The sequence below is a fragment of the Nicotiana tabacum genome, chromosome 19 (genome assembly GCF_000715075.1).
Source record: "Nicotiana tabacum cultivar K326 chromosome 19, ASM71507v2, whole genome shotgun sequence".
NCBI classification, from domain to species: Eukaryota; Viridiplantae; Streptophyta; class Magnoliopsida; order Solanales; family Solanaceae; genus Nicotiana; species Nicotiana tabacum.
The window spans coordinates 120,060,153-120,088,133 of record NC_134098.1 but is presented as its reverse complement, the minus strand read 5'-3'; the positions used below and the strand labels follow the sequence as shown (position 1 = coordinate 120,088,133).

The window sequence follows — 27,981 nt, the reverse complement described above, 5'->3', positions numbered from 1 at the left end:
AAAAAAAAAAAAACCTTCATCCTCCTCCAAAACACCATTATTTTCATCCCCAAAAATGCAGTAAAACCCAGCTGCGAAACAGTTTCAAAACGACCTCCAAGACAGCCCCAAAATCATCCCGAAAACCTCCCCAAAACCTCCATCGAATCAGCCCCAAAGTGCAGCAAAATAGCTGTTACAACCCAAAAATAGCAGCAAAAACAGTCCAAAATGCCGCTTCAATAGCACCAAAAATAAGCCACCTAAACTACCATAAAACCATGTGAAACCCCAGCTAAAATAGCCACAAAAATGCAGCGAAAATCAGCTGAAAACAGCCCAGAAATCAGCTCAAAAACTGCTTAAAAATCAGTCCAAACACCATCCTTGAGCTTCGTCAAAGTTTAGGTCGAGTTCGGCGAGGTGAAAGTTTCTGTCCGGCGAGATTCCGGGCTTGCCGTGGTCATGCTGTTTTCGGTCTTCAAGGCCCGTAAAAATCGAGTATTGAGGTCCGTTTCTTACTTTTAGTCTCAAAATATTGTTGATACTTGTGATAAATAAAGTTTTGGTGTTAGCTTCTGTCATGTCTGCTAGGATGAATTATGTACACAATCTTGTTCCATTAATGATTTGATTCATATCTTTATGCTGAGGAATTCAATGTTAATATTGGTTTTAAGTTTGGGATTTTATTTGTTAATTGAATAGATTTAATTTAGGTTTTGGACTATCATAATCTAATTTGTTGATAATAACGTGGGTCGTGGTTTGGTTGAGTTCAAATGGGCCGTACGTGGAATTAGGTAGAAATGGCGTGGAATAATCACTCTTTAACGTGATATTTAGTTTTTATTCAATATTTTTAATGCTGAGCAAAAATAACAACTATTCTATTAAAATTAATACGAAAAGACGTTGTTACCCCTTTTTCACGAGTGTTGTGTAAATATTAAGGATATGGTGTCTTTAATATTTACACCACACACATGAAGTTAAGGACGTCGTGTCCTTAACGTTTACACTGCACATATGAAGTTAAGGATATGATGTCCTAAAGTTTAACAATAGAAGGTGCAAATACATGACACTTTGATCTTAATATTTACACAACATTCATGAAGTTAAGAACACTATGTCCTTAATATTTACACAACACTCATAAAGTTAAGGACACTATGTCCTTAGCATTTAAACTGCACATATGAAGTTAAGGATATGAGGTCCTAAAGTTTAACAACAGAAGGTGCAAATACAAGTTAAGGACATTATGTCCTTAATATGTACACTGCACGCATGAAGTTAAGGATGCCATGTCCATAATATTTACACTGTATATATGAAGTTAAGGACATGTGTCCTAAAGTTTAACAACGAAATGTGCAATTACAAAATACTTTATCCTTAATATTTATACAACATTCATGAAGTTAAGGATACCATGTCCTTAATATTTATACAGCACCCATGTCTAGCACATGGGTATTTTCGTCCGGGCTGGTAAAAATTTAATAAGCACTGGCTAAAGAGTAAATATATTTTAAACAGTGGCTAAAGAGTAAATATATCTCTAATTAGTGACTAATTGTGCACTTTTCCCCGGTATTAGAGAAGCGCATTTTGGAGAAAAAATATTTTGGGTAATATCAAAGAATGAGGCTAAAAGTTTGCTGCTTTAGTTTCCATTTGTTGGAACCAAGTCATTAGGCTACAGAAGCATGAATTAAGAGGACCGTTAGCTAAGAGCCCGTTTGGACATAAGAATTTTTTGAAGTATTTTTTGAAAAAAATTCACTTTTTTTTCGAAATCATTATTTGGCCATAGAATTTTTAATTTTCACTTGAAGATGAATTTTAAAAATTTTCGAAAATTTGAAAAACTCCAAAAAGTTATTTTTCAAAATTCCCTCATAACACTCACAAAATTTCAAAAACAACCCAAATTATATTTATGTCCAAATACAATTTTAATTTTCAAATACTATTTTCATTTTTTTTTATATTTTACTCTTCTTATGTCCAAACGCCCACGAAGTTACTTGTTGGGCTAGAGATGCAAATTTGAAAGCAATTGAGCCTATTGTTAAGTTGATCTTAAAAGGCTAATTAAGCTATGATTAATTTTAAGTTATTTGGGTCAAAATAATTTCTATCACGCGCAATTTAATAAGAGCAAAAGGTGACCCATTTTCTCTAGGGAGAAAGTCCAAAATTACCCCTCTACTATGGTATATTGTTTATTTCTGCCGCCCGTTATACTATTCGTCCAATCTAGCCCCTACCGTTAATCAACCTTTAAAAATTACCCCTAACCCTAACAGATCTACACCGTGGCAGCTGGCCACCTCACAATATTTTCCATGTCAGTTGTCATGTCAGGTGCCAAGTCACTCGACCCCACCAAATTAAAACTCCACGGACCCTATTACATCACCCGTCTCCCATGCATTACCCGACCCAATTTGCTCACCTTTGGGGTTTTTTCTTTTAAAAAATTTCAAAAGAATATCTCCATACATATCCTTAACGATTTGGTTTCTAAATTTATCACGAAGCAACAATAGATTGAAATCAGTTCTTTAATTGATTTGCAGCTTCACGACTCAAACAACACCAAATCTCCAACAAATACATCCGATAAAAATTTCAGATTTAATGATTCAATACTCAAAAGAGCTTCAATGGTGTTTTTAGTTTTTGCTCTTCAAATTTAATAGCGATCTTCAATTTTAACCTCAACAAATATTGCCCCTTCAGATTTGAATCTGTCAACTATCACTTCTTCAAAATCGCAGAGTTAATTTTCATACCCATCTCACATGTACTGGTGCTCCCAAAATCGTCCGATACACTCGGTTTCATCACCAACTTTCCTTGAATCCTAGTCCTTTAGATGGATTATCCACAATAATAATTGGATGAGATTTGGAACAACAACCAAAGCAATGTCTGTTCTGTACAAATTCAGGTTTATTTGCATATCCAAAGCTTTGAAGCTTGTTCTTTTATGATGGGCTTCAATTTTTTTTCCTAATTTTTTTATCACCAATAACTTCTTCTGCTCAAATCAGATTTATGCCTCACGTCTCCCTTAAAAAACACCGTAACAAATTTCTAATTCCAAAGCAAATGGGTTTTCAATTTTTTTTAACAATTATACCCAAATATTGTGAAGAACCGAGAGTAGTTATGCTTTCTGATCTCTCTTTCTTCTTTTTATGGCATTTTTCGAAAACCATGATTGAAAAAATGTGGAATCTCACAAACCTAATTTCTAACCAAGAGATATTATTTTTTCATTTTAATTGGAGTGGGAAATAAATTAAAGAAAATTCCTTTTCTTTGAAAAACAAGGAAAATAAAGAAGTTTTAGAGCATGGAATTACTTCTTTTTCGTGATTGTTGAATCGATCAAGTGGTGAAACATGGAGTTTAATGGTAAAAGTTGGTATTTCTTTGTCAATGGAGAATGTGATGGGGTTTTAATTTGGTGGGGTCGAGTGACTTGGCAGCAGATACGGAAAATATTGAAGGGTCAACTGCCACGGTGTAGATCCGTTATGGTTAGGGGCAATATTTTAAAAGTTGATTAACGATAGGGGCTAGATTGGACGAATAGTATAACGGGTGGCAGAAGTAAACAATATAGTAAATGGGCAATTTTGGACCTTTTCCCTTTTTTCTATTGCTCCATAACTCCTTGCCTCACAATAATCTGAAATTAATTTTAGGATTAATTCATGAATGCAATAGTATGTTTTATGCACGCTCTTAATTAATAAAATTATCGTGATTATGTATATGTTCGCGTGACATAATTACGAGTTCCAAAATTAAAACCAAGGTATACGTTCACACAACTTTGGATGAAACAATCTTAATAATAATAAAAGTATTAGTAATTGTGTACACGCACGCGTGACATGATTTTTAATGCGCCAAATAAAATGAGTAAATGTACGCGTGACTCATTTGAAGATAATTCCGTAACTATGAATAATCAAGCAATTAAAAGCGGTTTAAGGCAAAAAATGCATAAAATTTTTTACCAACACAATAATATATAAAATTTAGTTAAGCCAAAATTTAGTCAATAAAAGCGACTATGGTAGAACCACGAGACTCGGGGAATGCCTTAAAACTTTTCCCCGGCCAACAGAATTCTTTACCCGAACTTTGTTTTCGCAGACCAATAATAAAAGAATCAAATCTTTCCTTGAATAAGGATTTAAATAAAAGGTGACTTGGAACACCCAAAAATCAAATTTCAAGTGGCGATTCTGAACAATAAAATAATTCCTAATTCAAAATGTCACTTCAAATGAAAAAACTTTTTTAACCCACACAATCCAAAGCATACATATCTTTTGGGCGGTAAAAAAAGGGTGCGACAACTCTGGCGACTCTGTTGGGGAGAACCAGAATTCGAGCTTGTACATTGATTTTATTTGGCTTTATTAAATTTGTATATATTATGATTTATTTGGGCCTAATGTGCTACTTGTCCGCTTTATACCACTTTGATATTTTTGAACTATACATATAAACTGTTTTCTAACGCACCTCTCTGAGTCTTCTTGAAATTAAAATTGGGCATTTGCTTGACATAGCCCGCTTTCTTTGAGACAACCGAGGTACTTGCCACCCGGTGAAGAATTTTAGTCACACATGTTTTAGGCGGGGAGCACCACCAAACTAAGACGAAAAGCAACACTACCAGTATGCTGACTCTCCTCGGCTCGAGTTGTCCGCTCGAGTAAGCCAGTCTAGATACCTTCTCCACTAGGATTTAAACCTAGGAGAACAAACCTTATGCCGGATATCCCTAGTAGGTTCGCTTTATTTGCATCACGTGCATTTGACTTAGCGAAGCTAGGCACAGGGGTCAGGTCCGTATAAGACATGTATCCTCTTTGAGACCATCATGCTCACTTATGTGCTACTTGCTACATCATTTGGAAGGCTTGCTTACATTGTTGACCGTCTTTAGAAAATTAGTTGAGCGGAATTAAAAAAAAAATTATTCTTCTAGTTTAGTACAAATAATTCTTTTTTGCTAAGATTTTGTAGTAGTCTGGCGTGAGGTGTAAAGATTAATTTTCATAAAAATAAAAAAAAAAATAGTCGGTTTCACCGAACTACGCGGGTCTGATTCTCACCGGATGTGAGATACGTAGGTAACCTTTATCTGGTCCGGCCCCCAATTTTTAAAAATTCAAAAATATATTTTCCTTTAAATCTATCCTTGAGACATCGAATCGAGAATTTGTTTTAAAAAAATAAAATAAAAATGAGTTGAATTCGAAAATATTTTTTGTTCTGCTTCAGAAGTTTTTCTTTCAGAAATTAAAAAGAAAATTCAGAATCCAAAAATATTTTCGAAAATTCAAAGGAAAAATTTCAAAAATATTTCTTTTTAGAAGTCTTTCTTTTAAAAATTCAAAAAAAAAATTCTTTCTTCTTTAGAAGTCTTTCTTTCAACAACCCCCTCCTCCCCCCCCCCCCCCCAAAAAAAAGAAATCCCAAAAAATCTAATTTTTTCCCCTTTGTTAGGAGCTATCATGGTCTGAATTGTATAAGAGTAAAAATTAGTTTATTTACTTTATTTCTGATCTTACCTGAACTACGCAACATCTGATTTATGTTCCCACATCAGGTTCAATCGAATGATTTTGAAAAAAGTGAAAAAAAGAAAAAAAGAGAAAAAGAAAAAAAAAAGAAGAAAGAGAAGAAGAGTGTGTTCATTTTAACATGCTTGTTATTTTGGAATAAAAGCTAGTTAAAGGTGGTCGGTTTGTTGGTTTGCAATGGTGAATCACGAAAATAATCCTGGATCACTCTATCATCTTCTCAACCAAGGGAATAAGCACCACTATTGTTGATTCGACTAAGGTCACGAAAAGACAAGTACATAGTTTGGTGGTGAAAAGAAGATGCATATGTTGGTTGACTTTTACCAAGTTTGAGCAATAGGACATGCTTTGTGTGAAACGATCTGTGATGATAGGGACATGGGAGTTCTTCCAACTATTTTGGCAAATTGGTTGCTATGAAATTTCTCATGCCGCCAGTCCTGAAATCCAATAACCAATATTGGGGAACAGTTTTATCAAAAAGTCAAAATTTGAATGTTGGTTCCAAAGCAATCATATTTAATTCCGTAGTAATACTAATGTGCAAATGCGTAGCTAATATGTCAAGTTTGGTAATTGGAAAGTCACTCCCCTCCTTGCCGGACAGGAGTCTTGGTAACTTATTTTGTCATAATTTCTATCTTCTAGATTATTTTGAGGTTGTGATCCAGATGTTGTTTATTTGTCCTGTCATCAAACCTCTCTATCCTTTAATCAATAAAATATAACTTTTCATTTTGTGTCATTTTAATCCATTATGTTTAATTCTTCTTGCATGTCTAGTTCTTTTCACGCCAATTTTAGTGACATGACATGCATGTAGAGTTTTCAGCTACATTTTAGAAAGCCTGTCCAATCTTAAATTAAATCCAGGAAACACTTTGAAGATAAGAAAAAGGTTGAAAGGCTTTGATGATAAGCCCGTGTCAAGTTCACAAGGAACCAAAATAGTTATATCCGTAGAGGTTAAAGATCTTCATCTCAATCTATCATGGAAATCCGGCTTAAGCATATTTGAATGGCTTGAAGTTTTGTTGGACTAATCAATGAAAAAGGTTTTTTGCCACGACCTGCCATAATCTAATCATATCAGGGAAGATGACCCAAATCTCCAGAGAACGTGCATTCCAGGGAATTTTAAATAGATTAGCTGGTACTGAAGTGCATCATTTCCCATCAAGACAAAGACCAAGAAAAGGTGGCTCCAAATTGTCAAAGGTTATTTGTTGCAAACAAGATATTGACGATGGAGCTATACAACTGACAAAACCAAGAAGACAGTCATGCCCATCAATGTCGAACCTGAGAAGAGATAGAATGTTTGGCATTCTTGAGGCTGACATGCCCTTTTCTGCTACCCAAACACTTTAAATCCTTCATCACCCCTTTTGAGCATGTTTTATTTTTTTTTGACCCCCCTCTTTTGAAGTATAGAATCCAAAAAAAAATCGAATATCCGTGCCATCAGAAAATAGGAGTTAGAACAATTTGATTATATAAAAAAAAAAGGAAAAGAATAAAGAAAAATAGAAAGATGAAAAGAAAAACAACAAAGAAATATTTCGTGTTAGTTTGAACTACGTTTGACTTGATTCCTTTAAAGGATACGTAGGCCTCTACACTAGTGTTCAGTCTAAGCAAATCAAAAATAAAAATTTTCAAGTATCTGAAACTGTGGCAGAAGTTTTTTATGTTTTTATGAAAAGTCGATTCCAAGAGTTATAAATATACAACCTTATCATGTTGAGTCCATTTTGAGCCTTATTGCGACGCTTTCTTTCTAACCATATCCAAAAGCCTTCCAAATAAAGACCTCCCAATTAGTCTTTAAGAATGCCAAGGGAAGCATACAATAAGCAATAGTTGTCACACGAGATAGAACAATGTCAAGTTGCTCGCACAAAAAAAAAAAAGAAAAAAAAGATGAAGAGTAAAACACGATAATGAATGAAAATGAGAGTCTTATTGGTGAAAACTCTCATGGGCACTGTAAGGCAATGGTAAGTAGAGATAAATAAATGAGAGAGGCCGGTTGATGAAAACCTTTCGGGGCCCTGTTGGTTGAGGGTAAGTTGTGATTTGATGCAAATGATTGGCACAAAGAGGCCAACTTCAAAGACGAAAGGGAACAACAAGTATAAATGGTAGATTGGCTAGATAGATTGGGCCGCTCAGTCCAAAATGCATGTCATGATCATTAAAGTTTGGCTGCCATATTCAAAGGAGCCCATTCTTTCTTTCTCTCCCCGTAAAGTGGCATTTTCAGTTAAATACTATTCCTTCTCAGTTTTACATCGCGTCATTTTGTCAATTTGCATTATTATTTTGAGTCAGTCTTTGTTAAGACAAAGGAGAAATGATTTCAAAATCTGTTACCAACTTTCTAACTATACAAAGCAAGTTCTATCCTAGCACATCAAAGAGCACATACCCAGGAAGCAACATGCACAATAACTTATTGAGGTTAAACAAGATTTGAGGGTTCATACAGACGGAAGTTCCAAAGAGAACTTTGCTGGTCTATTTGCTTAGAATCCAACAAAGAAAGGGCCACAAAATTGGTCACCGTTTTCCGGAAGGGCAAAATAAAGGATGTGGGGCATACACGACATTGACAAATGCACAAATCCAATTGTGATTTCCTCTGATAAGCCGAACAAAGTGTTTCGAAGAAATCTAAAAGGTCACTAAGCAAGACTTGCTTCATAGGAAAAGTTGATAGCACCACAGACACAAACTGATATCGGGTGCAAGATAATCAAGTTTGATTTTTAAAGGAAAAAACCGCCAAAGTGAGGACTAGCTTGATAAACAAGATTCAGCAACACCTTAGACATTCGGGTATGAAACAGTCGGGGGCAATGATGGAAAGCCAAAATTTCTAGAAAGCAATACAGAGTATCCGAGCAACTCGGTATCGTGCTGAAAGAATCAGTTCTTCTTCAGCAAGGTGGCCGCAAATTCAAACTACTCAGGGCATCAAAGCCACAAACCGACCATCACTATTAAACTCACAAATCTTTTTTTATTTGAAGCTGGAAATAAAGTAGCTTAGAAATGAAGTTCTCAAAGTATGAATGTCACCAAAGGTAAATTCTTCAAAGTCTCTGCTTTTTATTTCTAGGCATGCCCATAATTACATCATCAGCTATTTCATGTTTTAGCATAAGGTACACCGGTCCTTAGTTGAGATTCTATTTTGATATAGGGAACACCACTCTCTAGTCGTATGTTCAGTATAGGGTGCACCAATCTCTAGTTGTATTTTCCAACATAAGGTACACTAATCTTTAGTGAGGTTCCATTTTCATACAAGGTATCATATCCCCTGGTTACTTTCTCTCTAAGTGATACAAGGCGCCATTCCTTGATTACATCCTCTCAGCAATACAGGGTGCCAACTCTTGGTCATATTCTATCTCAGTAATACAGGGTGCCAATCCCTAGTTACATTCTTTCTCACTGATACATGGCGCCAACTCTTGATTATATCCCCTCTTAGTGATATAGGGCACCAACCCCTAGTTATATTCTTTCTCAATGATACAGGGTGTCACCCCCTGGTTACATTCCCTCCAAGTCTTTCAACCTCATTCGTAGGAGACACACTTCCTAGTTTGAGTTATTCCAGTAGGAAGCACTTCCTAATCTAAACCACCAATCCTAAGAGACGCACTTCCTAGTCCAAGTCTTTCAACCTCACTCGTAGGAGACGCTCTTCCTAGTTTTAGTCATTCCAATAGGAGACACACTTCCTAATCTAAACCACCATTACTAGGAGATGCACTTCCTAGTCCAAGTCTTTCAACCTCACTCGTAGGAGACGCACTTCCTTGTTTGAGTCATTCCAATAGGAGACGCACTTCCTAATGTGAACCACCAATCCTAGGAGACACACTTCCTAGTCCAAGTCTTTCAACCTCACTCGTAGGAGATGCACTTCATAGTTTGAGTCATTCCAGTAGGAGACGCACTTCCTAATCTAAACCACCAATCCTAGGAGACGCACTTCCTAGTCCAAGCCCTTCAACCTCATTCATAGGAGACGCACTTCCTAGTTTGAGTCATTCCAATAGGAGACGCACTTCCTAATCTAAACTACCAATCCTAGGAGACACACTTCCTAGTCCAGGTCTTTCAACCTCACTTGTAGGAGACACACTTCCTAGTTTGAGTCATTCCAATAGGGGACACACTTCTTAATCTAAACCATCAATCCTAGGAGACGCACTTCCTAGTCCAAGTCTTTCAACCTCATTTGTAGGAGACACACTTCCTAGTTTGAGTCATTCCAATATGAGACACACTTCCTAGTTTGAGTCATTCCAATAGGAGACGCACTTGCTAATCCGAACCTTTATTCCTAGGAGACACACTTCCTAGTCCGAGTCCTTCAACCTCACTCATAGGAGACACACTTCCTAGCTTGAGTCAACCGTGTTCATTTTAATAGGAGACACACTTCCTAATATGAGTCATTAATCCTAGGAGACGCAATTGCTAGTTCAAGTCCTTTAATCTCACTGTCATTCCAATGCTACCCATGGGAGATGCACCTCATAAGTCTAAGTTTTATCAATTTTACACCTAAGATAAGAACATCTTTTTCGGAGCCTTTAGTTTTATTTTTGCATCTTTCAAATAAAATAAGCTGATCTGCAGCTTTACCCAATAACTCACAAAAACTTTTGTTCGTTTTGTTCGTCTATGATGGTTTTTCAGGACCCCACCATAAAGCACAAATTGTGACGATTAAAGCTTGCAGTTTTAGTTCTAGTCATACAAAAAAAAGGTCTTTTGATCACAAGATAATCGGAGTCATCTTTGATAATGTGTCGGCAACCCGGCTTTCCAAGAATCAAGTTCCAAACTCTGATCGATAAAGAAGGTTGCTCGAGCGCAAAGACGGTTGGGGTCAAGTTTTGATGTGATGCACACATCGACCAGCATCTCAAAATTCATCTTCTCGACTTCAGTTTTGACGTGATGCACACATCGACCAACATCTCAAAATCCATCTTCTCGGCTTCTAAATAAGAAATGAGCATTCAAGAGTCAATCCAAGTCTCAATTCAAGATCGAGCTTCAAGAGTCAATCTTCAATCTCAAGGCACCAATGTGGGTTTAAAAGATTTCAAGTGAAGATGCAAGACTCAAGACAAGAAGAGTAGATAGGATCTTATATTATCCTTTTCTTTAAAGTAATTTTCTATTTATTTTGATGTAATAAACAGGACCACGGACCGTAGCCTCGAAGGAACCTCACTCGACTTTCCCACTCATCATTTTATCACCCTCCTTGAACTACACGTGACCCGATTCCCTTATAACCCGGGATATGTAGGTTGTTCAAAATAAGGAATCGATTGCACTCTTTTCATCTTTTATTCCTTCCCTTTTGAATAATGGTATGGTCAAACATTAGTCACATGGTTCATCTTGTCTTTACTTGAAAACTCTTTATGTTTTCAAACAAAAAAGGACATGTTGTGAGCACCTAATTTTTTACTATATTTGAATTTTCATTACTTTTTTATATTTACTATTTTCTAGGTTTAATCTTGATATTTTAACTTTTATGTTATTTTTATTAGTAGAATTTATAGAGAATATGTAATATTTTTAACAAATTCTATTGCATAGAGGACGGAAGAATTTATTTTAATCACGGATCAAATATAATAAAATTACTTCCTACTTTCCGTACACTATTTTCTTGTCCCATCACTCACCTACCACACTATTTACGTGTCACATCTCACTCCCCTTTTACTATTCCCTTGTCCCATCATTCATTTTCAATGCTCTTCCTCTCTTCTTGTTTTATTACTTATACACCCACAAACCCCACTAAAAAGGCAGCAAAAAAAAAAACACCTTCATCCTCCTCCAAAACACCATTATTTTCAGCCCCAAAAATGCAGTAAAACCCAGCTGCGAAACAGTTACAAAACGACCTCCAAGATAGCCCCAAAATCATCCCGAAAACCTCCATTGAATCAGCCCCAAAGTGCAGCAAAATAGCTGCCGAACAGCCCAAAAACAGCAGCAAAAACAGTCCAAAATACCGCTTCAATAGCACCAAAAATAAGCCACCTAAACTACCATAAAACCATGTGAAACCCCTGCTAAAATAGCCACAAAAATGCAGCGAAAATCAACTGAAAACAGCCCAGAAATCAGCTCAAAAACAACTTCAAAAATCAGTCCAAACACCATCCTTGAGCTTCATCAAAGTTCAGGTCGAGTTCGGCGAGGTGAAAGTTTCTGTCCGGCGAGGTTCCGGGCTTGCCGTAGTCATACTGTTTTTGGTCTTCAAGGCCCATTAAAATCGAGTATTGAGGTCCGTTTCTTACTTTTAATCTCAAAATTTTGTTGCATGATGTTCTCCAGATACATAGTATTCTTCGTACATACCTCACTAGTTTTAGGAAAATACACATAATTTTTGGGCAAAATATGCATCAGCTTTGAGACCCCATTTCAACAACAACAACGATGACTCGGTAAAATCTCACTAGTGGGGTGTGGGGAAGGTAGAGTGTACGCAAACCTTACCCCTACCCCGAGATAGTAGATAGACTGTTTCCGAAAGACCCTCGGTTTAAGTTGACGAAAAAGAAATAATATATCAGTACCATCAACAAGATCTACGAATGTACTAAGGGATAAAAAGTGAGAGACACCAAGTCTACCTAGCGAGAATATAGGATAAGATTGAGACTTGGCAATGACCTTGTAAGTAAAAGTCATAACTGAAAGAATTGAAGGACAAAATCACACAAGTCAAAATGGAAATTCAAAGTCATTGTGCTAGAATACTGTTGCAAATTCCATTATCCTAGAAAATTCTCACAACTTAAATTAGAGATTGAAACAGACTCATGGTGCTGGAACATTGCAAACCTTTCAGTGATAATGAAGCAGAACAAATACTCAGCCCCTTAGACTCCGTGGAAGACTGAAAAGGGAATTTTTGTTTGTTCACTTATAAATACTGCACCACTTCCTTAGTGCTAGCTTTTATAATACAATTACCTCATTCTCACAAAAAGATAATAAAGCAGAGGATGCACTCCTCACCCCACCCCCGAACGCAAATCTCATCCTACAGAATAATGATGGAATACCCATCACCCACCATAGAAAAGTCTCATATAGCCAAGTGACAAAAGCAAACTCTCCACCGAGCCTCTCTCGAAGCTGAAACTCAAAAGGAATACTTCCACGTAAAAAAACTGTGTTTAAAGTAACAAAATAAATAAGATTACTTCCACATCAAAAAACCTTGTTTAAAGGAACAAAATCAATTCACAACACCTCACTTTAGTGTATGCAGGAATAAAAAAGCAAGTTGCGGGTACCAATTATTACGGCTTTGTCTCACAGTAACAAAGGCAAGGCCTTTTAATTGTATACTATGAGTATTAATAAAAGTGAACAGAAAATCACTAATATCAGCACTAAAACAAACCCAATTGCACATTGAAGATGACAAATATAAAGAAACTACCCCAATAATTTATTCCCAATTTATCTTTTATCTTGCAAAATAAATAAATTAATGAATAAGTATACAAACTGGAAAGGCCTCAAGAAGCTCTCTGTCGATGAATGAGAGCAAAGAAGTAAGGAGAAAAATCAATGTATCAACGTAGAAGAACGAGAGAGATAAAGAGAAAAACACCTCTTAAACGATATGTTGGAGTTTCCCACAAGACATTTTTGGAGGTAATCTTTTATGTTGACGGCAACAACTATCTCGATCAGTTAGGGCGGCTTGTATCAAACTTTAGGTTTTCTTCTTCTTTGTATCTTTGTCAGGACTTTTAGGTTTTCTTTTTGTTTTTCCTTCGAGGTGCTTTGTCTCACTTCTGTAAAAAAATAAAAAGGCGCGATAAAGTTAGAAGAGGGAAAATAGGGAGGGAAAGCAAAACTATCCCAGTAGCCCTTTTTTTTAGGAACCGTTGCCAAAGATGCATCTATTGCAGCGGTTAAGGAAACTGTCACGACACATATATCTACCGCGACGGTTCTTTCCCTAATGCAACGGTTTATTCTATTACATATCTTAATAGGTCTGAGAGGATAATGTGACGGTTGTAACCGCTGCCATAGATGTTTTATTGCAACGTTTGCGTAACTGTTGCGATAGTAGTGGGCCACCACAGTGGCCAGTGGGCATACCATTCCTTAAGCCAATCATCTCCCTACCCAAGTGGGGTAGTTGTAAAATTGTAGTAGTTCATGTCATCATTAGTGCTAGATGTCATTTGAAGCAAGACGCAACACTCTTTTGGTGCCTTGTTCAATCACAGTTTTTAACACTGTAAAACAGGTGGTTCTGAGGATACAACTACAAGTCTGGAAATAAGAGCTCTAGTGCTTGTAGAAAATAATCCTGCTGTGTAGTATAGGAGTTCAGACATTCATGTCATTTTAATCAATAAAATTGTTGTAACTTCCATTTAATGCTATGTGTATGAGCACTCCTTCCCGTGAAACTGCATTTTGAAAAGTTTCACTTGGTTTACGGATGCGATATCATTGGGTTCTAACTAACGTAACAAAGCAGATGTATTCAAAAAAATTACTGATAGAATTTCAAATGCACAGGTCCGACAAAATCTTTGTGCCAATGGATGTGAAATATTATGTATATGCAGGTGTGTCCAATTGTGATGACCCGATACGTCACTTTGAGTCCTAACCTTTATTACGTGTTCCGAAACCTCGACTAGACCTGTTTAGTATTTTTCGATTTGCGTGCGCAATCAGTGTCTTGTTCCGGAAAGTTTTTATGTGAAAAATTTAAGAAAAATATGATATTTTGCCTTAAAATACATTTGAGTGTCAACGGTCAACATTTTGTGTAAACGAACCCGGATCTGTGTTTTGACGGTCTCGATGGATCCGCATCGTGATTTGGAACTTGGGTGTATGCCCAGAATCGAATTCGGAAGTCCCTAATTTGAATTAACGTGTTTTGTTGAAAACTAGTAATTTGAAGGTTTAAATAATTTCTAAATTTGACTGCAGGTTGACTTGTTTTCTACCGGGTTCGGATATCGATTCCGGAACTTGAAATAGGTTCATTTCACTATTTATGACTTGTCTGCAAAATTTGGTACAAAACGGAGTTGATTTGACGTGTTTCGAACATCCAATTTTAAAATTGCATGTTCTTGAGTTCTTTGAAAAATTGCATACATTTTGATGTCTGATTTGTAGTTCTAGGTATACTTTTGGTGTTATGATCGCGTGAGCGAGTTTGTATTATGTTTTAGACTTGTGTGAATGTTTGGTTTGGAGTCCCTAGGGCTCGGGTGAGTTTAAGATGCGTTTCAGAGATTTTGAAAGTTGCTGGTGTGACCTGGTGTGTAGGTCTCGCAATTGCGAGATCAGGGGTCGCATTTGCGACAAATGGCCAAGTCTATGATGATCGCATTTGCGAAGATGGCCTGGAACTCAGGGATCGCATTTGCGATCATTTGATCGCTTTTGCGACCTGTCCATGTTCGCATTTACGAATAAATCATCACAATTGCGATGACAGCAGAGACGCGGGGAGTTCACATTTGCGATAACTTCTTCGCATTTGCGACATCTGTGCCTGGACAAAAAGCTGAGAGACGCTATTTTTAGCCTCATTTTTCATATTTTGGAACCCTAGGATAGGTAAGAGGCGATTTGGAAGAGGGAATTTTATCTACAAACTTTGGGTGAGTGATTCTAATCCATTTCTAATCACATTCCATCAACTTATCTTAGATTTTAACATCAAAATCATATGAATCAAAGTGAAAATTTGTCAAACTTTGTTAAGTTTTTGAAAAATACGTAAGAAATTGAGTTTTGAGAGTCGATTTGGACTTGAATTTTGAAACTAATCACATATATGAACTCGTGGGGTCATGGGTAGTCGGAATCTATTATTGGACCCGAATTTTGACCAGGCGGGCCCAGGTTGACTTTTGTTGACTTTTTGGGAAAAGTGTAAAGATCTTAGCTTTATCTATTGTAATTGATTTTTTAGCATTGTTTGTTGATATTAAGTCGATTTTGGCTAGATTCGATTGGTTTGGAGGCGAATTTTAGAGGACAGGCCCTAATTGAGCTTTGATTTGGTTGCGGAGCGAGGTAAGTGTTGGGTCTAACCTTGATATGAGGGAACTAGGAATTCTTGAACTATATGTTATATGAATTACGTGTAGCGGTGTATATGCGAGGTGACAAGTGTATATACGCTGTCAAAATAATTGTTCACATGCCTTCTAGTAATTTATGAATTATCTCATTCCATGTCTTAACTGCTACATGCTTTAATCGCTTTCTATGCCGTAATTTGTTACTTGTCATTAATTATTCTTGTATCAAAATATTCGTTCCTTCCATGACTCCATGATTAATTACTACTTGCCTTAGTTGTCTTATTTGTACACCTTAACTGTCACATACTTGGCTTGTTTTGTTGCTTTTGTATTATTTGTAGCATTTCTTTGATTAGTACGTGGTTCCTTTATAGCTTTACTTTCATATTCCTTAATTGTGCCGATTCTTGTAAATTTAGCTATTGAATTGATTGCTTTTATTGATACTATTTGGGTTGCACGCTGCAACGATTGTGATATGGTGGAATAAGGGAGGATTTTGATATTGATTATGATGATATAGTGGGATCGGGTTACACGCGCAACAGTTGTATACGTAATACTTGTCATTGATAAATTATGATATGGTGGAATAAAGAAGGATTTGATATTGATATGGTGGGATCGGGTTGCGCGCCACAAAGGGGTTTTATATATGACTCTTGATAGTGTTTGCCGAGCGCAAAACACAACATGAAATTGATGCTCGCTAACCAAAGATAATATAGTTTAATTATCGTCTCCACAGGGATTAGATTTAAATAATGTTCGAGTAATTTCTGGCTTATTTGCTATTCAGAATGATCAACACTTAATTTCGTGTGATTACTACTATAATTAACTACTAAATTAAGATTACTAGTAATTAGACCTAATCACAGAGAAGAGAGTTGAACTAAATGGTTGTAAACAATATGAGAATTAAGGGTTGCAACAGGATAGGTGTACGATAGATATTCGGGATCTAACTCTATTTAAATTCACTTTTAATGTTCTAATGATATTTACGAATTCACTTGATGATTAGCTTAAACGTAAGGTTAAAGATTCCTCTCTCGATTAAATCTGAACTCTACAGAATAAACTAATACGAAGCACTATGAAGATATGCAAGAATACGTTAATGGACTAGTCTTTAGGAAAACGTCTCTCGAATATTCTCCTAACTTGGTTTAATCAAAAACTTAAAAAGCTCTCTCGATTACTTAGAAGAATCACTAAATTAAACCAAACCAAATAATGCAAAGATAATCACCAAAATATTCTTCTTTCGATTAAATAAACCGGTGAATAAAGTTGCAAACAATTCAAAGCTCCATAAACATAATCACACAATTAAACTAGAGTTAAATCCACAAATATCAATCAAAATACCATATCCATTGAAACCCTAGGGAAAGAACTACTCCATAGATATGGAAAAGTTGTCACAAATAAGTTTAAGAATATAAAAAACATCAAAGACAACATTACAATACAAACTTTAGTTTTTGCACCTATTGTTGGCAAGAGAATTGATGAAATCTTGTGTCTTTAAGCTGTGGTAGCTCTCCAAAACTCTCCTAGGTCGAATCTCCTATAAAAAAGTATTTTTACAATGTATTTATATCGAGTATGGATGGACGTGGACTACAATACTCTCTCTGAGTCAAGTTAGAATTAACTGGGCGAAAAATTACATTAGTGCGCCGCCCATAGTGACACACTACGAGCCGCGTTAGTGGAGCTTTTCTGAAGCTTAACCAAAAGAACGCACGCTGCCTTGTTCTCATAAGAAGCCAAAAAAGGGGTTATCCCATCGTTTGCTAACGCCTAACACATCACGTGTTAGTACCACTTTTCAGAGGGGTTGGAACTTTAAGCTTCTAATGCACTTTTGGCTTTTTCTTCTATTATTTTATATGCGCACCGGGTCCTTGACACCCGAACTCGATTCCGACTTAACTCTCGAACTTCTACTCAGATTTCAAAATTCCTTTTTTAATTTTCTTTTAGCTCTAAGAATTCGTCTTGACCCGAAATCTGAACCTACACAACAGAAAATACGCAATGAGTTCAAATTGATCATATTTTAGCTCAAACACAATAAAAGTATATCAAATAATAGGTGCAAAGTAGCCAAAAATTCGTATTTCTAGTCTGCCATCAACATCCCACACTTAGACCATTGCTCGTCCTCGAGCAACAAACTACACTTCAAATAAGAACGACTTTTTCACATAAGTCCCCTAACTCATCATGCCAAGAATATTTAAAGCAGACTAAGTACCATACCGTAACATCTTAGCCTTAAGGTTCGGCTCAAAAGTACCACGTATTTTTCAAATACCCGCTCACTTACTCTAATACAGAGGTCAAAGGCATTACCTTTCCCTCGCAAATCATGTGCCCTCACACCAAAGATAGAGAGTAATTCCACACACCATAAAATTCAGGAACAAATATGAACTCAAGATAGAAAGAATTCACTCACTCTTAGAAATAACATTCACGTTCCACAGAGAATGTACCATAGGCTTGCCCGTAGTGTAATACTCTACTAATTGAGCTCATTCAGTCAAGGATCAAGTAAGACTTTATTTTGGTTGTAATGTAGGCTGCGGGATGGGTCAGATATATTTGGATACAATGACTACACATCCCTAAGTACTTTAATACATATACATTAACAATTCAAACCCCACACTTATGTTGAACCAAACCCCAACCTTCACAATATAACAACATCAAGCTCCCAATTTCTTTAAGCACAAATAAGATGAGAACTACCACTAACAAGGAATCAATTTTTTTTCTTTTCAAAGTTTTATTTTTTTTTTCTTTCCAAGTACTCTCACTCTTTTTTTCCCTTTCAATTCCCTACAAGTGGCTCTCATAATTTTTCCAAACATTGCACATTTCTCCTTTTTCAATAGTTTTCCTCAAAAGCACGACCATACCTCAACTTTAGCTTTCACAAGCTCATAACAAAATCAAGTGCTCAAGAGAGGTAAAAAGTTTAAATAGATAATCAATTCAAACAAAATGGATCAAGCTTGCAGTGTGGTTACCAAAGAAGTAGGATTATAGGCTCAAATGGCTGACTAGGATACACAACAATTAGGCGGACCATAAACATATAATTGGCTCAACAACGAAATACCTATATCACTTCCTAGACTGAACAAGACTACTATTTCGCTTTGCAAACACACGGGACAAGTTCTAGACATCAACTGACATACACAGAATATCAACAAATCCTCACTCAGGGTCAGATCTATCCCTACTCTCTAGTCAAAGAAGTTAAGCAAAGTCAAGATCAAACAAATTAAGGTACTTATCCATGAGTCAAGAACTGAGCCTAGGCATCACAACTAAAGCACTTATTGCTCTCAAAGCACAACACAGGTAAGATAAGTTATCTCTATTTAACACCACAACACAAGACTTCTCTATTCCTAATTAAAAAAATTAACTACATCCTGTTCAAGTAAAAACCTTGGAAAAGAACCACATCACAAAGAAAAACCAAGGGCAATTATTACACTACTTAAGAAAAATAAAATATTTTTTTAATCCCTCAAGAAGAAAACCGAGGAAATCCATTGTCGGGAAAAGTAAAAATAAAATCAATCAAAAGAAACGAAAACAAACACACATTTACATATTTATATCCCCACCCCACACTTTAAATTGTGGCATATTCACATAGCACACAAATAAAAAGCAAGAGGTAAAGGAATCTTCCCTGATTCATCTAGCCGGGGTCGCAATCGAAGTCGGGATCTCCTTTGCATGCCCGACCCAATGCACACATCCATGCTGAGAGCTTCTTTTCCGCCTTCTTTGGGTACACCCCATACTTATCAACTTCACTCTTTCCAATTTGCTCTTTCAAGGCCGCCCTTTCTCCTTCCATCTTGAAGATCAGTCTTTCATCTCCCACTCTGAGCATGAGCTGCCTTTCCTGAATATCTAGAATTGCTCTGCCCGTAGCCAAGAAGGGTCTTCCTAAAATCAGCAGAACCTCCCTATTCTCCTCCATGTTCACCACAATGAAGTCCACATGGAACACAAATTTATCCACCTGAACTAGCACATCTTCCACTATTCCTTCTGGTATGATTGTTGTCTGATCCGCCAGCTGCAAGGATACAAGTACCGACCTGATCTCTCAAATCTCTCCCTCCAATTTCATGAAAATAGACAAAGGCATAAGATTAATAGAAGCACCTGAATTACACAAAGATTTTTGAAATTTAATACTTCCTAAAGAGCAAGGTATAGTAAAACTTACTGGATCTCCATATTTTTGAGGGAGTTTATCTTGTAAGATGGCACTAAAATGCTTTGTCAACTTGACAACCGATGTTTTTTCTACTTTCCGCTTCTTGGACAATATTTCCTTCATGAATTTGGCATAAGCTGGCATCTGCGAAAGCACCTCTATGAAAGGTATATTCACATATCCACCTGCTTGAACACTTCTGGAAAGCGCTCGAATTGTTTGTCCAATTTCTCTCTTCGTTGCTTCTGGGGGGAAAGGTAGAACATACATGTATTTGCTCTCTTCAGTCTCATTATTTATTGAATTATCATTTTTCTTCTTTTTCTGAGCTTTAATCTTCCCTTTCTTTTTCAAATCCTCATCTACCCTCACTTCACCTTCTTGAATGTTGTTGATTTTCTATTCCTCCACAATCTTCACCTGTCTTTCAACCGTCTCATCCTTTCGCTTTGCTATGAGATCCTCCAACTCATGCCCACTCCTCAAAACACTGCATTTATTGTCTCTTTTGTATTTCTTTCAGTATCAGCAGGGAGTCCTTGTCCCTGAGGTCTAGAATTATTTTGCTGCCACGAGTTCAAGCTACCACTTGGTGAATTCCAAGAAAAGCCTGGGTGCATCTGTCCCATAGGATTGAAATTATTACCACTCCGGTAGTTACCTCTATCATAGCTTCCTATAACATTTAACACTTCATATGTAGCTGCGACCTGACACTCATGCGTTGGATGAGCTATTCCATATAAATCACAAACTGGTGATGGTTGGCTCTGAACTTTGGTTAAGGTCAACTTTCTTATCTCTTTGGCCATGGCTTCTAATTGGACTCACACTGCGGTGTTTGAATCTACTTGATGAACCCCAACAGATCTTCTTCTATCATTACTCTCAGCAGTCCACTGGTTAGCATCTTCAGATAGCTCATCAAGAATTTTCACAATCTCCTCAGCAGTCTTCTTCATTAAAGGACCTCCAACTGCAGTGTTCAGAGTTCGTCGTGGGGGAGGTGTCAGTCCATCCCAAAAGTCTTGGAGTTGCATTCACAATTCAATCCCATTATGCTGACACTTTATTATATCTCCTTGAATCTTTCCCAAGCCTCGAAAATTGTTTCAGTGTCCGTCTGGCAGAAGTTGTGAATTTCCCTTCTGAACTTCACTATTTTTGCAGCTGAGAAGTATTTGTCAAGAAACTTTCTAGTCATATCTTTCAATGTCCTGATCGACCCCGTTGGTAAGCTACGAAGCCAGTGCTTCGCGACATCCTTCAGTGAAAAGGGGAATGCCCTTAAGTATACATCATCTTTCGACACTCCGTTATACTGGAAGGTGTTCATGATTTCCTCAAAATACATCAAGTGAGTATTAGGATCCTCATTCACCTTTCCTCTAAAGATATAATTGTTCAGAATAGTTTAAAGCAAGCCTTTCTTTAACTCAAAATTATTTGCTGCTACTGGCGGAGGTCTGACACTGGATAGTCCCTGATTGTAGACTAGTCTGTCATAATCACCCAATGCTCTACCAGGTCTGGGTACCGCATTCTCGAACTGGTCTTCAATCAAGGGTCGATTTAGATTGAATATTTGACCCCCATCATCGTTAACGGTCTCATCAGCAGTTGTACAGGCTGGCTTAACTGCTACTCGTGCATCTTCTTATTGTGCTACTTCTCTTACAACTAATTCTACCTCGTCTTCACTATTTTTAGCCATGTGTTCTGGGGTTGAAAGTTGCCCCAAATGTTTTTCGGTGAGTTCTTTCTCTTTCTTCAACTGTCGCAGACTCTTTTCCACTTCTGAATTATTTGGAATCAATTCCTTTGAAGAAGATCGAGTCATACACCAGAGACGTCAATCTGTTGCCTGCACACAGAAGAGGAAACCCGTGAAGAATAAAAAAAAAAGAAAAATAAAATAAAATAAAAAAACTTCCTGAATTAGCACCAAAAACTATTTTGAACACTATTGATTGACAATCCCCGGCAACGCCGTCAAAATTTGACAAGCACAAAACACAACATGAAATTGATGCTCGCTAGCCAAAGATAGTATATTTTAATTATCGTCTCCACATGGATTGGATTTAAATAATATTCGAGTAATTTCTGGCTTATTTGCTATTCAGGATGATCAACACTTGATTTCGAGTGATTACTGCTATAATTAACTACTAAATTAAGATTACTAGTAATTAGACCTAATCACAGAGAAGAGAGTTGAACTTACGGGTTGTAAACAATATGAGAATTAAGGGTTGCGACATGATAGGTGTACGATAGCTATTCGAGATTTAACTCTGTTTAAATTCACTTCTAATGTTCTAATGATTTTCACGAATTCGCACGATGATTAGCTTAAACGTAAGGTTAAAGATTCCTCTCTCAATTAAATATGAACTCTACAAAATAAACTAATATGAAGCACTGTGAAGATATGCAAGAATACATTAATGGACTAGTGTTTAGGAAAACATCTCTCGAATATTCTCCTAACTTGGCTTAATCAACAATTCATAAAGCTCTCTCGATTACTTAGAAGAATCACTAAATTAAACCGAACCAAATAATGCAAAGATAATCACCAAAATATTCCTCTTTCGATTAAATAAACCGGCGAGTAAAGTTGCAAATAATTCAAAGCTCCATAAACGTAATCACACAATTAAACTAGAGTTAAATCCACAAATATCAATTAAAATACCATATCCGTCGAAACCCTAGGGAAAGAACTACTCCATAGATATGGAGAAAATCATCACAAATAAGTTTAAGAATATAGAAAACATCAAAGACAACTTTACAATACAAACTCTCATTTTTGCACCGATTGTTGGCAAGAGAATTGATGAAATTTTGTGTCTTTAAGCCGTGGTAGCTCTCCAAAACTCTCCTAGGTCGAATATCCTATAAAAAAAAGTATTTTTACAATGTATTTATATCGAGTATGGATGGACCTGGACTAAAATACTCTCTATGAGCCGAATTAGAATTAACTGGGCGAAAAATTACATTAGTGTGTCGTCCATTGCGACGCACTGCGAGCCGCATTAGTGGAACTTTTTTGAAGCTTAACCAAAAGAACGCACGCTTCCTTGTTCTCGCCAAGAGACAAAAAATGGGTTATCCCATCGTTTACCAAGGCCTAACACATGATGTGTTAGTGCCACTTTTCAGAGGGGTTGAAACTTTAAGCTTCTAATGCACTTCTGTCTTTTTCTTCTATTATTTTATATGTGCACCGGGTCCTTGACACCCGAACTCGATTCCGACTTAACTCTCAAACTTCTACTCAGATTTTAAAATTCTTTTTTTTATTCTCTTTTAGCTCTAAGTCTTGACCCGAAATCTGAACCTACATAACAGAAAACACGCAATGAGTATAAATTGACTATATTTTAGCTTAAACACAATTAAAGTGTATTAAATAATAGGTGTAAAGTAGCCAAAAATTTATATTTCTAGCCTACCATCAGTGATAAATGATGTTATGATGAAATAAGGGAGGATTGCGTGTGTACTATGGGATCGGGTTGTGCACCGCAACGGATTGTGTATGTTGTACTCATTGTGTTATTGTGTTAGTTTTCAGCCTTTTTATATGATATTTTGAGGTCAGATATTCTGGAGTCTATGTGTGCGAGGATTGAGCTCATTATCATAAATTAACTATTTTACCATCATATCCTGTTTCCTTCCCCGTTGTTATTATTATTACTGCGTAGAGGTTATTTTAGGTGACCCGCCTTAGCCTCGCCACTACTTCGTCGAGGTTAGGCTCGGCACTTACAGAGTACATGGGGTCGGTTACTACACTCTGCACTTCTTGTGCATATTTTGGAGTCGGTCCTAGCGGCGGTTAGTAGATTGCTCGGATCCGGTGCTTGACGGAGACTTGAGGTACAGGTGCACAGCGTTCGCAGCCCTGAAGTCTCCTTCTACATTACTCTAGTTGTTTATTTCAATTCAAACAGTTATGCTTTCATTCAGACTATTATTTGTAGTACTCTAGACGCTCGTGTATTCGTGACACCAGTCTTGGAATTTGTATCTGGATATCGTCGTGCATCAGATTTATCTACTTCATTTAAGTTTATTTAGTTTATTGATTTTCATTTGATTTGAATTATTAAAAATGGTTAATAACTAGCAAATGAAATGTTAGGCGCCATCACGGTCTTGAGGGTGAGAATTCTGGATCGTGACACGAATCATTAGTTGAGGGTGGCATATGTAAATAATGGCGCAATGATGTTTTTTCAGAGTTTAGTAGGAAAAAAAAGAAAAGAAATGGCCGTTGATATTTTTTTAAGTATCGGTAAGCAGAGTTACTTGATATAGGTAATGGTAAGAGGAGCCAGTATCCGGTAAAATACTAACGACGCAAACAAGGACCGAATAACAAAAGAGTTGGTCATCGAAACAGGAATTTAGCAATACGTACACTTCACTCAGCATAATATAATATAGCTGCCTTGTTAGATGCACACATAAATATCACTTGATAGATTTTGTTTGTTTACTATTTAGTTTTTGACAAAGTGCATGTAGTAGTTATAATTAGGTCCATACTCCTAAATATTTTTCATCAAAATTTGAGCTATGGCATTGACCATTAGAGTGCTTGATCTCTTACGAGTTCTTTCCATAGTCAGTTTCTTGGTTCTTTTACAATTTTTGCAGAAAACTGATGCTCAAGTGCTAATCCCTCAAGTTCCAACATTGATGAAATGCAAGTTTGACAAAATATATCAGTTGGGTGACTCACTTTCTGATACTGGCAACTTCATTAGAGAGAGCCTCGTTGGAGCTTTTTCTCCCTTTGCAAAACTTCCTTATGGTGAAAACTTTTTCCAGAACAAATCAACTGGACGATGTTCTGATGGTTTGCTCATGATCGATTTCATAGGTACGCATAGGGGTGTCAAATGGGCGGATTAGGTTGATTTTGGACGGGTCAAAATAGAATGAGTCAATAAATGGACGGATCATTGATCAGCCTAAAAGTTTCTTGGACTGAGATAGACTAGGTCAAGAAGGGCTAAAATTTGACATTATTAATTTCTTGAAGTTGTGTATCTAGGATTTTCCATTTTCTTGTAAAGTTAACTGGCCTTGAATTTGGGGTTAATTTCATGCGCTGAACTTTACCCGTTGTATTAGTAAAGTCATAATAAAGTGAAAGATCACTATTTTTATTGATGATTTTTTCTTAGCTGACCTAATAATTACATTTAGTTATTTAATGTCAATGACTATATGTCACACTTTTTAATGGATATTTGAAGCTATCTTATTATACAGCATTGGAATGTGGTCTTCCTTTCCTAAATCCCTACAAGGATCAGAATGGAAATTTCACACATGGTGCAAATTTCGCAGTAGCAGGAGCTACTGTTTTGCCAGGTGAAATCATGGCTGAGAAGAAGATTTCTAATTCAGTAACCAATAGTTCATTAAATGTGCAACTTGATTGGATGTCTTCTCATTTCAAATCCACTTGCTCTACTGGTAATTATATTTTCGAAATTTTTTTCAAAAGGAAACGATATTGTTTGGTCATTCATTAATTACAGAATAGTGTTTTTTGTTTTTACTTATTTATTTTCTTTTGTCTTTGCTAGAATGCTCAGAAGACCTAAAGAAGGCACTTTTCCTGGTTGGAGAAATAGGAGGAAATGAGTTTAATTATGGTTTATTGCAAGGTAAACCAATGGAGGAACTTAGAGCTATGGTCCCTGAAGTTGTTCAGACCATTATCAATGCTGTTAAAGTATGCTTTCCATTTTCTCTGTTTTTAGTATGTGAAACTCACGAAAGATGTTTGGTTGCCTTCGACAAATAATCACGAGTATCAATGTTTATGTCTACTCACCAATATTTGCAGCAAATCAATAAATGCATGATATATGTATTTCGCATAAATTATAACACTTAAAAAGGCAGTCCGATGTACTAAGCTTATGCTATGCGCAAGGTCCGGGAAAGGGCCGGACCACAAAAATCTATTGGATCCATATGTATATTTTTCATCTCAATTTGAGACTGATGTTTCTCTTTAGAGTTAAATTAACTTGATTTATATGTTTCTCTTTAGAGTTAAATTAACTTGATTTATAACTATTTCGGGTACAAGTTATCTAATTTTTACCACTAGTACAGTATCACAAGCATTAATAGAAAGACATTTTAGTTGCCTTTGATTAGAAACATTTTGCTAATTAATTCATTACCTCTTTCAGACTATCATTGGGTTTGGAGCTGTCCGAATTGTCATTCCTGGAAATTTCCCAATTGGTTGTATACCAAATTTGCTAACAACGTTTTTGACCAATAATTCAACTGCGTACGATGATAATCATTGCTTGAAAGATCTAAATGACTTGGCAATTCTCTACAATCATCATTTGCAAAAAGCCATTCAAGAGCTGAAGAAAGGACATCCAAATATTACATTGGTTTATGGTGACTACTACAATGCCTATCTCTGGCTTCTACAAAATGCCGCAAATCTTGGTAAGTACTCAAAATAACATTCTTTCTATTTTTAACCTTAGTTTATTTTCTTTTAACAAGAATTTGTCCACATAACATTTTTTTTTCTTTTGATAAATTGATTCCTTTTCCACCCATTTTTCGTCCCGAGCACCCTTATTGAAATGATCAATCTGCACTCTCCAAAAATAAAGTTCGTAAAATGCAATAACATTTGAGAAAGTAACACCAAAGTGATCAAGAAACTAAAACAGTGGCGGTTGCCAGAGCCAACAATTCTAACAAAAGAGTTAGAAAAATGTAAGAATACGACGCACGAGATTTAAACATGTGTTATAGACTTCCCTTATGTCAAGGGGTTCAACAAGTTATATATTGCGTGGTATAATTTTCTAAAGGGAAGTCAATTAAACTATATATCGAAATGATTAGGTGTCATACGGAAGCTAGTAAAGCAAACTTTCAACGACGATAAATTAGACAACAGAAGAGAAATATACCAAAAGAAACACAAACATTTAACATGGTTCGGTCAATTGAGCTACGTCCACAGGTGCAGATGAGCAATCAACTATATAAAAGAGAGTACAACATATCGAGAGAACAACCTCACAAAGAGGCACACACAAGTAACAACATAACACTTGTCTCACAAAAACTCTCCCCTAAACAAGACTCTCAAATCCCTTATGGACTACGTTGTGGATGCTGCTAAATAAGAAGGAAGGATCCTCAATTTATAGAAGTCTAAAATATTTTTTCCTCCAAGAAAAAAGACTATCCAAATATGGAAGAATTATATTTTTATTTTTGTAAAATGTAAAACCAATTATGGTAAATATGTTGCCCTTCCTTCAAGAGATAAAAAAACCAAATATGGTAAGAAAATAAGGATAAACGATTAACATGAACTCCTTTCAATACAATACGTGTAAATCCACCCCAGTAGAATATCTCATGCAATTACATTTATTTTGATTGAAATGTGCAGGTTTTGACAAAAACTCTCTACTGAAAGCTTGTTGTGGAATAGGAGAAAAATATAATTACGACAAAAATAGAATATGTGGAGCTCCAGGACTGCAAATTTGTACCGACCCTAGTACTTACATCAGTTGGGACGGAATTCATTTGACACAACAAGCCTACAAATGGTTGGCAAGATGGCTAATCGATAACATGCTACCAAAATTGAAATGCCAAGCTTAATTTAGGCTTCCTTTTCTTTTTCTTCGCAAAGTGCATCAATAGATCTATTAAAAATTTAAAAATAGACCTCTCATTTCTTTCTCATTTGTATATAGAGCAATGCGGAGCGAAGCAATTGTCATAAATTAGAATGTATTCAATCCATTTAGTAGAAAAAAGGATATAGACGTTTTCTTCCAAGGTCAATTGCTCAGTATTTAACATAAAGCTTCCTTTTTTTTTAATTTTTTTTTTCCGTTTTAGTTTTAGT

At 36.3% G+C, this 27,981-nt stretch overlaps 1 protein-coding gene across 5 annotated transcripts; it reads left to right on the top strand.

Moving 5' to 3' along the window:
• LOC107762939 (acetylajmalan esterase) lies at positions 1 to 27,911 on the top strand. 5 transcript variants are annotated; one of them, XM_075238497.1, is made up of 7 exons: positions 1 to 488; positions 15,680 to 15,749; positions 24,711 to 24,936; positions 25,332 to 25,538; positions 25,652 to 25,800; positions 26,270 to 26,543; positions 27,514 to 27,911. In XM_075238497.1, exons 3-7 carry the CDS (start codon positions 24,753 to 24,755, stop codon positions 27,729 to 27,731), a joined length of 1,032 nt encoding a protein of 343 aa, XP_075094598.1. In that variant the 5' UTR covers positions 1 to 488; positions 15,680 to 15,749; positions 24,711 to 24,752; the 3' UTR covers positions 27,732 to 27,911. The 5 variants fall into 5 exon arrangements, with proteins under 5 accessions (XP_075094598.1, XP_075094599.1, XP_016436818.1 ...); XM_016581333.2 differs by lacking the exon at positions 1 to 488 and adding an exon at positions 11,812 to 11,952; XM_075238498.1 differs by lacking the exon at positions 15,680 to 15,749.
• The last annotated feature ends 70 nt before the right edge of the window (positions 27,912 to 27,981 follow it).